We start from the raw sequence: 14,767 nt of genomic DNA on the forward strand, positions 1-14,767 counted from the left end.
GTTTATGGATTATAAAGTTATATATGCACATATATGTATGTATAAATATTAGTTTGAGCTTTTTGCTATTCAAATGTTCCATATCTTTGCTTATTTTTTGTCTAATCAGTTAGTGTCTAGAGGCATGTATTAAGACGTTTGTCATGTATAATCTCGATTTTTCTGTCTTTATTCCATCAGCTTTTGCTCTCCCTATATGTATTTAAGGATATTATTAATCATTAGGTACATAGTTGTGTGTAGTCATATTGATTATTTTACAAGTATGTTTTTCTCCTTGAAAAGGTTTTTTTTTCTGATGTTGAAGTTGCTAACTTAACTTTCTTTTAGTTTCTATTTTCCATCTCTCTATTATCAACCTTTATATACATTTGGTTTTAAGTATGTGTCTTGTGCTAACATGTTCACTTCTCATTGCTATTGGATACAAAAGAATTTTGTTCTTCTGGTTTGAGAGTGTTAATGTTCTATCTTTATCTACTGGTGATTGTCCCCAATTTATCAACATTCCTAGGTTTATCAGTGTTTCTTTCTTCCCACTTACCTCACTCTTCACCTATCACTCTACTGATATCTACATTTTTGTTTTAGGATTGCCTTAAATTTTATGTATTATGGTCCTGATTTTTGTATAGAAGATTGAAATGAATTATAGTCCTACATACTTTAATTTCTATGTATCATGTAGTATCATATGGCATTTACTGCATTTCATTTCTTATTTTCAGAGAAGGCATTCCTATGGTAAAAACTTCTGAGAATTTGTATGGTTGAGAATATCTTTATATCACATATTTAAGTAATAGTTTATATGAATATAAAAATCTAGATTCAAAGTCCTTTTCCCATAGCACTCTGAAAAATACTAATGTTGCCTTCTTGAACTTAGTGTTGATGCTTTGAGAGGGAAGGTGATTTTTAATTGCCCTCTTGTTCCTTTGGAAATACATTCTTTCTCACTGGAAGCTTTCAGCATATTTTTTTTTTAGCTTCGATGTTCTTAAATTTCACACCAAAAACTGTGACCAGGTGTGATTTTTTTCCTTAACCATCATGCTTGGAACACCGGGAACTGTTTCATTCTGTGGTCTTTGATTTTTCTTTAATAATGAGAAATTCTCAGCCTTTATTTCTTCAAAGATTTCCTTCTTTTTTTTCCTCCTTCAGGGTATTTTATTTTGTACAGATTGACAGTTCTTGCAGCTTCTTCATTCTCTTGTTTTTTCTCTTTTGTTTGCATTATTCAGTTACATGTTTTGTTTGATTTCCTTGCATTTTCCACTTACTCATCCTTTGCTGATGTTCTTTGGGAGCTTTCTCTGAACTGATCTTTCAAACCACTATTTTGTTTTTCAGTCACATATATTCAGTGTAACCTGTGTAGTAAGAACCACATCGTACAAGTTTCTTCCATTTACTCATCTATAGGCTGGGGATAATAGTACGAACTCTGTAGTGTAGAGTTGTTTTGGAGAATTAAGTGCAATAATCCATGTAAAGTGCTTAGCGCAATACCGAGTATATTGTAAGGGAGGTCTGCTATGTTTTTTTAATGTTTGTATTTTTCATATCCAGTATTTCTAATTGCTTATTCTGTGTAACTCCTTGTCCTTGCTTCATGTTCCCAATAAAAATCTATTATCTTTTTCAGAATGTCTATTATGTCTATTACTATGTAACATTCTAATCACTCTTCTACCCATTATTTCTGCTTTTTCTCTTACAGGTGGTTCAGTTTGTTGTCTTTTTTTTTTTTTATATCATTAATGTACAATTACTTGAACAATATTATGGTCACTAGACTCCCCCTATTATCAAGTCCCCCCCACATACCCCATTACAGTCACTGTCCATCAGCATAGTGAGATACTATAAAATCACTATATATAGTCTTCTCTGTATATACTGCCTTCCCCATGTCCCCAACCCCCTACATTATGTGTGCTAATCGTAAAGCCCCATTTTCCCCCTTAGCCCTCCCTTCCTACCCATCCTCCCCAGACCCTTTCCCTTTGGTAACTGTTAGTCCATTCTTGGGCTCGGTGAGTCTGCTGCTGTTTTGTTCCTTCAGTTTTTTCTTTGTTGTTATACTCCACAGATGAGTGAAATCATTTGGTACTTGTCTTTCTCCGCCTGGCTTATTTCACTGAGCATAATACCCTCTAGCTCCATCCGTGTTGTTACCAATGGTAGGATTTGTTTTCTTCTTATGGCTGAATAATACTCCATTGTGTATATGTACCACGTCTTCTTTATCCATTCATCTACTAGTTGACACTTAGGTTGCTTCCATTTCTTGGCTATTGTAAACAGTGCTGCGATAAACATAGGGGTGCATATGTCTTTTTGAAATGGGCTCCTGCATTCTTAGGGTAAATTCCTAGGAGTGGAATTTCTGGGTCAAATGGTATTTCTATTATTAGTTTTTTGAGGAACCTCCATACAGCTCTCCACAATGGTTGAACTAGTTTACATTCTCACCAGCAGTGTAGGAGGGTTCCCCTTTCTCCACATCCTCGCTGTTGTCTTTATTTTTTTTATGGCTACATTCTCCAGATGCCTAGTTATTTTGTTCTGTGAATGTAGATTTCACTGGGAGGGTGTTAGCTTCCCTTTATGTGTGTGCTTAAAGGTTTAGGGGAGAACTAAAGCCTGTTCTTAGCTAGGGTTTAGGGAAGACAGGCCAGGACCTAAGGTAGAGATCCTTCACCTTTCCTATCTGTCCTTGACCACAGCCCTTTTCCCACCCAACCAGGCAACCCTCCAAGAATCTCTCTTCATCTCTCCTCCCAGCCCTACTCTTTTCCAAGTTCTGCCTTCTTCAATTATAAGTTCTATCTGTACAGTGGGAGGAAGGAACTGGAGAAAGTTGGGGGAGGTGGGAAGGACGTTTCCAGCACCTGCGTCTAGTGTTACATGGTCCCCACTGTCTCGGTGTATGTGCCACCTTGCTGCTGATTCATTTGTCATTGGACCCATGCTGCTTTCCCTCCCTGTTGTGGTGTCCAGGAAAGCAGATCCCTTGAGGGTGATGTGGAGTAAGCACCATACTTACACATCTAAAAAGCCCTTCCTCAGACTGTCCTGTCTGTGGACCCAGGCCCTTTCACGCTCTCTGTTGCCATCTCCCTCCACACTGTGACCCAGCCCCTTCTGTCTTTCGAGGGCTCTCTCACAGGTTTTATGTCAGGTTCTCAGGTCCAGCACCCTCTCCCCGTCAGTTTCACAGCATCTGGTTTAGAGAGACTTTCCAGTTGTCATTGTCAGTTACTCCGTTTTTCATGGTTTATAGTTTTCCTTTTGTAATATTATATTAATATTCTCATCAGGCTGCTTTTTAAAACTGAAAAGAATTTCACATTCTTAGGAAGCTATACAGTTACATTTATGTAAGCCCAGTTCATCTTTGTCTCTCATACTAGAGGATTAAATTAATGAAATAAGACTTGTATCAGAAAATTTTTGTTTGTAAGGCAACCTACTTTATTGCACATTAGATCAACATTACAGGAAAGCTTTTCTATAAAGTATTCATATTGTATCAAGTTATCTCTCTGTTAATAAATTCAGATTCCCTTGGCATCTTTCTCCTTGTATGAAGAGATTTAAGATGAAGGATTTCGGTATATTCTATGTAGCAGAATCTTAACATTATAATTAGGAATTGTGGTAGAATGTATACAACAAATGTGTAATACAAAGCAAATTGTGTTTGTCATAAAGTAGGCTTTACCAGAAGAAAGAGAATTTCTGGAAGAAAGAAAGCCTTTTGAAATGTCATCATTTGTACTTACCCTTGTTCTAATGTTTCCCACTTCTGTATTCATTAAAGATGCACAGTAATCAAAAGGGCTTACTTCCAGAGCCAAACCCTGTACAAATCATGAAAAGCTTAAACAACCCTGCTATGTTACAAGTTCTTCTGCAACCCCAACTGTGCGGGAGAGCTGTTAAACCAGGTAAGCACTGTGTGTACTGATTAAATACAGAATATCGGTATGAAGTTAATTGGGCTGTTTTACATGAAAAACATTTAAATTAGTCTAAAATACTCATTTTCTAGGATGTGTCAATTAACTTTAATTAATGATCTGAGATGATACGTTTTGATTGCTTGGTAGATACATTCTGCTTCCTTTGCCTCAATTTTTTTTAGCATTAATAAATGTTAAATATTAAACCTTCAGTTTAGCTTTTAGTTGATACGAATTTATGACTGGATAATAAATTATGCTACATTGTTATGGACTCTATCAACAAAAGATATGGTACTTTTCTGCATAATATTTTTAGCAAAATTACTTTGTTGAAGAATACTAAAGGTCTGTTTCCTCTTTGCTCTTACCTTTTTTGTGTAAAATCATTTTATTTTGAAGAAAATGACAAAAAGCATTATGGAAATCTTTATAGTTGTAACTATGGGGGGAAAATGTGTTCTCAGCTTGGAGCAAGTAAACCAGGGAAACCTGTGAAGCTGAAATCAGTCAAAGAGAAAAAGTAAAGTGGGGGAAACCCGTTTATTGCCTACAAGAAGTTGTCTACTCCTGCTTGCCCACTTCTTTCCCCCTCACAGCTGGCCTAAGGGGAGAACAGATTCTCCCCACCCCTTGTAAAAACACCTATGGATATGGCGATGGCCTACTTCTCTCTACCCCTTATAAATCCCTATTGGTATAGAGAGGGACTAAGGCCACGCGAGAGATTCTGGAAATAATGCAGTTTTCCCCACAATAGTATTGTGTATACATTAAATATCTACCTATTTAGTATTCTCCCTCTGATAAGAGCTTTCTTATCTTCTGAAGTGCACAACTGTACATACACAAATGTTCGTTTTAGCATATTCGGAATTCTTACACAAATGTTCATTTTAGCATTATGAGGAAAAGAATTTCTGTATCCACCACTAAAGTTTAAAGTCTTCAGAGTAAATATGTTTATTCTGTTTCAGTTTACAGATCTTACAAAGCATTATATTTACAGTTATGGTTTTACTGTAAAAGACACAACTCAAGAGCAGCCAAATGAAGAGGGCTAGGGCTAGGAGGGTCCTGAATGCACAGCGATTTGCTTTTACCCCCTGGGATCAGGGCACATGACCCTCCCAGCACATCAGTATATTCACCAACCAAGGATCTCTGTTAAACTGAACTCCTTGTCCAGGGTTTTTGCTGGATTTTCCCTGTGTAGACATCATTGGCCTTGTTATTAAACTCAGTCTTCAATCCCCTATCTCTCTCGGGAGGTCAGGAGGTCTGACTCAAATCACATGGCACTAAACATGATTAGTCTTTCTCACATGACCAGCCCCCAAGCTGAAGTTATTGAGGGGACCACCATGAGTCACCTCATTAGCATAACAAGCACTCCTATTACTTAGAAAATTCCAAGGATTTAGAGTTTTTCCTTCCTGGAACCAGGTACAAAGACCACTTAAGTTCTTTATTATACAACAATTTCATATAAGTACTTCATATGATCGTCAATTATTTATGTATAAGAAGCAGCTTTTATGGTTTTCTGGCTTAGCCTTTTATGTAATCAGATATTTCTTCTACAGTTGAAATGGTGTAGAGATTTCTTTTTTAGGTCTTGACTACATGAAGCATATGAAGCTCATTATTTTCCAAGACAACATATTCCGTGGTTTGGCACATCTAATTACTAGAAGGTTTTTCTTTATGGTACATGGTAATTCCTATCACTTTTAGGTAACCACTTATTCTAGCTCTTCCTCTGAACAAACACAGAATAAATCAATTTCTTCTTCCCTAAAAAAAGGCTACTAATATTTGAAGACAATTATGAACTGTAGTCATTTTTTATTTTTCCCGTCTTCTATTTTCCAGACCACAGGTACTTTTTGACTATGCAACCCTATCAGTAAAATAAATTTTGAGCCAAGCCCCAATATATACAGTGTATGTATCAATTATATGGCAATTATATAACTGCACTGTTGTCAAGCCATGTAGTAAGAAGTGATAAAGCTTAATATTTTTAAAGATGAAAGTAAATATAAATAACAATTATAATATTTTCTTTCTATACCTCTTATGCCTCTTTAGAGACTACAGTTCTGTATTTGACTTTCCCTAACATGTTGTAGAATATGCCCTCTAGATCCTCCCACAAGCTGCCCTCTTGTAGATAGCCTAGGTTTTCTGGGTTTTCAAGAAATGTGGTATACACAGACATGAGCATATCCTATATATGGGTTCTGATCACAGAATACAGTGAAATTTCCTTCCTGTGATCACTATATTTCTACTAATGGAGTTCAAGATTGTAATAATGTTTAAAGAAATGTATCATGCTCGTGGGTCCTTCAGGAAGTATTTTACACACTTTTGGACTCTGGGCTGTCTTTAGTAACTCATCTCCAATATTTTTCTCTGTTTATGTAAGAATATATATTTTTCTGTTTTTCTACTCAGTTGGTGAATACCCATATGAGATTATGCTTCCTTATTTTAGTACTTTCACAATTTTAAGTGAGATATTTCAGTATTACACTGATGGAGAAACTATTTCACCAAGCATGACCTTCTCTTTGTGTGGAGTGACAAGAAAAGAGAATTAAATCTTCCTCACTTGAACGCATGCAAAGCTTTTGCAAAATGTATAGAAAGTTTCTTGGTGTTCAGGAAAAATAAAGTGTCTTGTTAATAAGTTCCATTTGTTTTTCCTTTAGTATGTCCTTTACTATATCATAACTATAACCCTTAGTATACCCTGAACTCATCCCGGAGGACTCTGAGCAACCTAAAATAATTATAAAGAATCATAATTTATATTCTAAATTCTCTGTGTCTCCCATTAGAACAGAAGCTCCATAATTGCAAAGATTGATCTGCCTTGTTCATCTCAAGCATCTAGAACACAACTGCTATTTAAAGTGAAATGCACTTATATTTGTTTACTAATTAACCACTTCTGCCTAATCTGTACTCTGCCATCAGATTGATTTTCTTTCCAATTTTGTTTAATACTCTGATCTTACTGATCTTTTCTCTTCAATCCAGACTTTTTAACTACCTTCAAAAATACAATGTTATGTAAATATTCTAGACTTCTTTCTTTATATATATGTGTGTGTGTGTATATGTACATATGTAATTTAAACTAGTATATAATTGCAGTATAAATTATATTTTAACAGCTTTTTTGAGGTATAATTGATACATATTAATCTGCACATATTTAGAGTGTATATATTTATTTCATGTATACATACATGTATTACTCAAAAGTTTCCCTTCACCCCTTTGTAATCCATCCCTCCACCTTCCCTAGGAAACTACTGGTTTGCTTTCTGTAATTATAGAGCAATTTGTATTTTCTAGAAATTTATATGAATGGAATCACACAGTATGTACTGTTTGGCTTCTTTCACTCTGCTTCTTATTTTGAGATTTATCCATTTTGCTGCATGTATCAGTTGGTTTTTTTTTTTTTTTTTTAATGCTGAGTAGTACTCCATTCCACAATTTGCTTATCATTGACTAGTTGATGGACATTTCCAGTTTGGGATCATTATAAGTAAAATTACTATGAATATTTGTGTATAGTCTTTTTGTAGACTTATGCTTTATTTCTCTTGGGTAGATATCTAGTTGTGGAGTGGCTCCGTCACATGTATAAATTATAAGATACATAACTTACAAGAGGTGTAAGTTTCAAGAAATTTTTCCCAACTATTTTCCAATATGGTTGAACCATTTTACATTCTCACCACCAGTGTTCAGTATCCTTCCCAATGCTTGATACAGTAGTCCTTCAATTTTAGCCCTTCAACAGGGTGTATGGTACTATCTCGTGGCTTTAATTTGAATATTACTTTCAGCTAGTGATCTGGAGCATCTTTTATTATGTTAATTTGCCATCTTTATATCTTTTTTGTTAATAACCTTTTAAAGTATTTTGTACATTTGAAAATGGAGTAATCTTGTTATTAAGTTGTAATGGTTCTTTATTGTAGATACAAGTTCTCTGTTAGATATATGGGTTTGCAAATATTTTCTTCAATTCTGTAGGTTGTCCTTTTATTTTCTTAACAATGTCTTTTGAAGAGCAAAATTTATTATCTGCACAAAGTTCAATTTATTTTTTCTTCGGTAATTTGTACTTTCTGTGTCATATTTAAGAAATCTTTGCTAACTTCAAGGATGCTAAGATGTTTTCCTGTTTTCTTTGAGAGGTTTTATAATTTTACCTCTTACATGTAGATCTGTGACTCATTTTGAGGTAATTTTTGTTTATGATGTGAGGTAAAGATCCAGGTTCATTTTTTTTTTTTTTTGCAGTTCTAGCATCATTTGTTAAAAAAGATTATCCCCTTTCCATCGGATTTCTTAACACCATTTTCAAAAATCAGTGGCCATGTAACTATGGCTCAATCTCTGGACTCTATTCCATTCATCTAAATGTTTGCCTTTATAGCAATACTGTATTGTTTTGGTAAGTAGCTTAATGGTAAGTCCTGAACTCAGTTAGTCTAAGTCCTCCATCTTTATTCTTATTTTTCAATTTGTTTTTCCTTTCTAAGTTCTTTGCATTGTACCTTAATTTTAGAATCAGCCTGTCAGTTTCTATGAAAAATATCTGTGAGGAATTTGAATGGGATTGTGTTGAATCTATATATTAATTTGTGCAGAACTGCAGTAGTTTTGAGGCTGAACTATAAATATGGTTTATTTCTCCATTTGTTGAGGTCTGTTGTAATTTTCTCTCAGCAATACTTTATAGTTTTCAGGGTACAGATCTGACACATATTTTATCAGATTTAACCATGTATTTCATATTTCTTGATACTGTTTTAAATGGTATTGATTTTAAAATTTCAATTTTCAGTTGCTTGTTGCTAGCATATACAGGTACAATTGATTTTGTATGTTGTATCTTACAACCTTGCTTATTATTTCTAGTAGGTTTTTATACTTAGGATTTTCTATATAGACAATTATGTCATCTGCAAATAAACACAATTTTACTTCTTTCTTTCAATATGTGTGCCTTTTATTTCTTTTTCTTGTTGTATTACATTAGAAATTCCATTATAATTTGCCCATTGAACTGGTGAGAGTGGACGTCTTTGCCTTATTGATCTTACAGAAAAACTATTCATTCTTTTATTATGTTAGCAATATTTTTTCACATATTTCCTTTTTCTAGCTGGGAACTTTGTCTTCTATACCTGTATTGCTGAAAATTTTTATTATAATTGCTGGAATTTATCCAATACTTTTCTCCATTTATTGAGATAATTATAAGTGTTTTTTTGTTTTGTCTTTTAGCACACTGAATCAGTTGATTGATTTTTGAATGTTAAACCAACCTTTCATACTTAGGGTAAAGCTTACTTGGTCATGATATATTATAATCATTTGAGTTTTGTTCAAGGATTCCATATCCTTACTGATTTTCTGTCAGTTTATTCTATCAATTATTGATAGGGAGGGATGTGGCACAGTGGAAAACCTAGCCAGGCCTGCCTCAGCAAGTAGTAAAATTTTCAAACAGAGTTGTTAAAAGCATGGGATGAACTTGTAGAGATGTTATTTATAAATTTCAAATATTTTTGGTCATTGGATTTTATGCTTTTGAATTACTTTCTAAGCCTGACCTGTTTCTAATTAACTATTGTATTGCTACAGTTTTGTGTATTATGAGTATTTCCAGCTACTTTATAATAATTAGGTGAAGTTGCTTCATATGGTTTCTATCTCATGGTTCTTCTCTACATATTATCTACTCTAAAAAAATCTCTTGTGATATGTACTTTGGTATTTATACTCTTAGAAAAACTTGACAAAGAGTATGGTTATCATTTATTCCTTTTATCAACTTTGCATGGTATTGATTCTTTTGTTTTTTATTACATAAGTATTTTTGTGTATATATATATATATTAAATTAAGGTATCATTGATATACACTCTTATGAAGGTTTCACAAGGAAAACAATGTGGTTGCTACATTCACCCTATTACCGAGTCCCCCTTCATACCCCATTGCAGTCACTGCCCATCGGTGTAGTAAGATGCCACAGAGTCCCTACTTGTCTTTTCTGTGCTACACTGTCTTCCCCGTGACCCCCCACATACCTTGTGAGCTTATCATGATACCCCACAATCCCCTTCTCCCTCCCTCCCCACCTGCTCTCCCCCACCCCTCCCCCTTGGTAACCGCTAGTCTCTTCTTGAAGTCTGTGAGTCTGCTACTATTTTGTTCCTTCAGTTTTGCTTCGTTGTTATACTCCACAAATGAGGGAAATCATTTGGTATTTGTCTTTCTCCACCTGACTTATTTCACTGAGCATAATACCCTCTAGCTCCATCCATGTTGTTGCAAATGGTAGGATTTGTTTTTTTCTTATGGCTTAATAGTATTCCATTCCCACCCCCTACTCCCTGCCAAAATACTCCAAACACCTAATAAAACTACTGAGGAAATAACATGGGTTCAATTAGTATTATTAGAATGGGGAATTAGTTTTGTTACACCAAGTACTAGAGAAGAAAAAGGCTAGGTTTGCTTTTTTACCATTATGGCAGAGGTATTGGAATCTTAAATCAAATTCTAGGATTGACTCAGAAAGAAAGGAGCCTGTCACTTTTTGTACAATTACAAGGTCAGTATATCATCGGTCAGTTTACAAATTCATTGGAAGTTCAAGTTTAAAGAGATACTCATTTACCCTTTCTGGAGTTTGTTTTATTTCTAAATTCCTTATCTATCATAAAGTTAAATTTTTACTTTTATTTTCTTAAAGCAATTCTTGGAACACCTCACAGCTTGCCACATCTGATGAATCCATCCATCTCCCCTGCATTTTTACACTTGAATAAAGCACATCAGGTATATATGAATAGCACTGAGTTCTGAGCTGAGCATCAGAAATGTGGAGTGAATATTTCATTTGTTCTTAACACTTACAGTTCTCAAGGATGACTTAATGGTACTTCAGATCAAATTAATCAAAGCAGCATAGATGTATATATTTATTGATTCTTATTTTCTTATTTGTAGGTTATTAAGACAGGAGGTATTTTGTGGTATATTTTTCTAGAAATCTCTAGTCAAAAACAAGTCTATGTGGTCTTAAATATTACAGAAAGGTGTAAATGAACAATAACTCTTAATTCTTAAAATTTAATCAGTCATATAAAAGTAATCCATTATTTATAAAAGTAAAAAATATTCTTACCTTTTTCAGATAAGTATTTTAAAATGTGTTTGTATATATAAATACCTATAATACTGGAGATACACATTACTCATTAATTTCAGGTACTAGTTAAGGCTCGCTCTCTATATAGAAGCCTAATTGTAAAACAACCCTAATAACATTGCAGGTAATGGATATATAGATTGAATGATTAATGTCTAGTCCTAAAACCCAGTCTTTTAAGGGAAAGGCCTATCCTTTATTTAGTTTTCATTCTTAGATTCTAACATAAGACCTTTTACATTATTGGGTCTTTATTCATTCATTTACTCAACATATTTTATTGAGAATCTAACATGTACTAGACACTCTGCTAGTCGCTCAGGCTATAGCATTGAACCAAACATTCAGTCTCTGTTAGCATAGGATTTCAACCAAAGAGGACACAAATGTTAAACAATTTCAATAAGGTGTGAAGAGTGATACGAGAGGGGAGTTCTGAGTACTGAAAATAATCTCTCTATTTTAGAATAAAGACCAAAATATTTAATTTTGCCTTTCAGGCCTGTCCAAGCTGGCCTTGCCTGCCTCTCGTACTCGTTGGGTGTCACTGTCTGAGCCACCGTGGCCTGCTTGTGGTCCTTGTTCTCTTCTTCTTAGGTCTTTGTAACTGCTGTTCCTTCTTCCTGGAACAGGGATGCTCCCCACCCCAACACTACCTAATTCCCCTGACTAGTTATTTCTCCATAGCCTTCAGATCTCTTTACAAGCGATCTTTTTTCATTTGTTCTTAACACTTAAAGTTCTCAAGTATGACTTAATGGTACTTCAGATCAAATTAATCAAAGCAGCAGAGATATATATATTTATATATGTCTCTTTACAAGAGTTAGTTTCTCAGGGAGCCTTCCTTGAATTTACCATCTAAATAAAATCCCCTCACTGTTTTCATAGCACCTTGTATTTTTCCTTCATATACTCATCACCAGTTGTAATTACATGTTTTTATACTTAATGTTTCCCTTCGTCAGGGGATTATAAGATCCTTGAGGCCAATCATATTGTTGTATTTCTAACTATGTAGCACAGTGCCTGGCACACACGTAGAGCTCAATAAATCTTTGTTGAATGAATCATGAATAAATACATGATTGAATGACATGGACTTTAAAGCCAGAAAGGGGTGAGGGGAGGGGGGAAGGATGAAAGAAAAGGAGAAGCTATGGCATTAGTTTCATGACTAATGGTCATATCTTATGTATTATTTAAAGAATTAATTAGTGTCACCTGAAGTTGGAAAGTGAGACTTTTAGAAGGTGTTGCTTTTGCTCAGATCAACTGGAGAATTGAACTTTAAAATGAATTGGGTTATACAACAAGTAGCTTTTCAAAATTAAACTAACTTAATATTTTATCATTTTCACAGAGCTCAGTTATGCGTAATACTTCTAATTTATTCCTTCAGAATCTTTCTCATGTACCACTGGCACAGCACCAATTAATGAAGTTTGAGAATATTCATACCAATAATGTAAGTGTGGAATTGCTTTTTTTAAATCTTGAAATGAGTTTCATTGCTTTTCTGTAATCAGGCTCTTGGTCAGATTGTTTATGCATTTTCACATGTGTAGCCTTTTTATTAAATTATATCCTGCTGCACTGGGCAAAAGTCTGACTTTCTTTTCTTCTTTTGCAGAAACCAGGCTTACTTGGAGAACCGCCAGCTGTGGGACTTCAAACTGCAGTAGGGATGGGGTCAGTGATTCCACTGAAAACAGAGTTGGGTCATCACGGAGAAGCACATAAAAGTAAATGATGTGTATTTACTGAGAAGTCAGTAAATAGATTAGAGTTTTAAACATGGTTTGCCTATCGTTTACAGGAAGGTCAAATTTGAGTTTTATTCAGTCATTTAGAATTTCAAGAGCCCTCTTGGCTTTTCTATTTTTAATATTAGAAAATTATTGGTACCTTATTGATGGACCTGCTTCCATGCTAAGATAAGACTTTCCCTGTAGGGTATGCTTTAATATTTAATGAAGGTTCACAGCAGCATGAAGCAAAGACATAGACCCACTGGAGAGTGACATGCTGTCGACTGGGCTGGCAGCACAGTATATGGGTGTCCACTCAGTTTTTGCCTGGATAAGAAACAATTAGCTTTTATGAAGAAATATTTGGTATTTGTAAATTTAAAGTTTGAATATTTATTTGTAACCTTTGTTAAATGTGTTCTCCAAATTAGTATTAGAAGAAAAATAATATGCGTACTACATGCTTCTGAAAAGATGACAAATTTAAACAACTGTTTTTCTTTTAGAAAACCAAGAACATGGTGGTATAATAAGATTTCATAGTTGAATATGATTTTGAAAGGCACTTTCAATTTGAAGTCATTGAAATTTGAAGTGAGCATGCTGAGGGAAAAGAGAAGGACCACCAGTAATTTCTTTAAAAAGCCAATTAAATGCAGGTAGCATATTCAGCCTCTTTACATAAAACCAACAAGTCAAATGATGAAATAACCCAATCAGTTCTGTAGGAATTGACTAGGCAAAAGTTAAACCAGTAAAAAGACAGGTGTAGACATCTTTATGGTGGGATGGGATCTGCCACATCGCAAGCTTTTTGCATCTGTGGTTCACTACAGCATCTATTCTGATTCCAACTCAAACAGCTATAACAGCTGGAATGGGCATGTTTATCATTCTTTCCAAATCAGCACATTGCTGGACAAGCTGGGCCAGAGCACAGGAATACTCAGGAGAAACAGCCAGCCTAAAAAATTAAATTTTGTATGACTAAAAGCTTATGCAAATGTTTATTATTTGTGTTGGATTAAATAATAATCCATTTGCTTTAGTTTGTGTTGCTTTAAAAGCACTGAAAAGTCAAAGTACCCAAATAAATAACGTTGCTAAAAGAATTAAGTATCCATCTCTAAATATTTACTATACTGGGAATAATTTAAGATACTTAGTGAATTTGTAAAATATAAATGTGACTTAAAGTAGCTATCAGAACTCTTTCATTTACCTTGACTTACAGATTTGTGCAGAGTGGAATGGTTCAGATTTTTCCTATTAAAGCTTTCATTTCTTGCAGAATTTCTTGTTACTCCCTGTAAATAAAATTGTTAACACTTTCATGCATTAAATTTGATGCTTATCTATTCACAAATATTGATATTTCTTAAACCAGTAGTGTGTTGATATTTAAAAATCAGCTCTCTAGGTTAAAAACAATTCTCTACTTATAACATTTGTGGATTTCTGTGTTCAAGTTCTCCAGCCATAGTCAATTTCATGTTACCCAAGTGAAGATACTGACTTAAGAACTGGGAAGAGATACAGTTGGCTATTATGAACAGGAGCAAGTCAGCTGTCCAAATTAATTATTGAATTTAATCTAATATCATTAATTTTTAAGTGTAAGAATTTTTTAAGCTGAAGATTTATTTAATCTTTTCAAAGAATGGAAGCATGCAAACTGCAGTGATTGGGCACAAAAAAAAAGGCCCTGATGTGACCTGAATGCCAAAAAATATATAAACTCTATTCTCAACTTCTAAAATATATAATTAAAACTTGGAATTAAA

The 14,767-nt window shown here is 34.3% G+C and overlaps 1 protein-coding gene across 3 annotated transcripts in view; it reads left to right on the top strand.

Annotated features, from left to right (window-relative positions):
• RAVER2 (ribonucleoprotein, PTB binding 2) overlaps positions 1-14,767 on the top strand; it is a 110,063-nt gene that overhangs the window by 69,573 nt on the left and 25,723 nt on the right. For 2 of the 3 annotated variants that reach the window (XM_057500285.1, XM_036911305.2), the window contains exons 5-8: positions 3,833-3,959; positions 10,774-10,859; positions 12,596-12,700; positions 12,866-12,977. In XM_057500285.1, the coding sequence (XP_057356268.1) occupies positions 3,833-3,959; positions 10,774-10,859; positions 12,596-12,700; positions 12,866-12,977 (430 nt within the window). The remainder of the gene's footprint in view (positions 1-3,832; positions 3,960-10,773; positions 10,860-12,595; positions 12,701-12,865; positions 12,978-14,767) is intronic. The other variant, XM_036911306.2, reaches the window with a different exon arrangement.

This window comes from Manis pentadactyla, chromosome 4 (genome assembly GCF_030020395.1).
Source record: "Manis pentadactyla isolate mManPen7 chromosome 4, mManPen7.hap1, whole genome shotgun sequence".
Lineage (NCBI taxonomy): Eukaryota > Metazoa > Chordata > Mammalia > Pholidota > Manidae > Manis > Manis pentadactyla.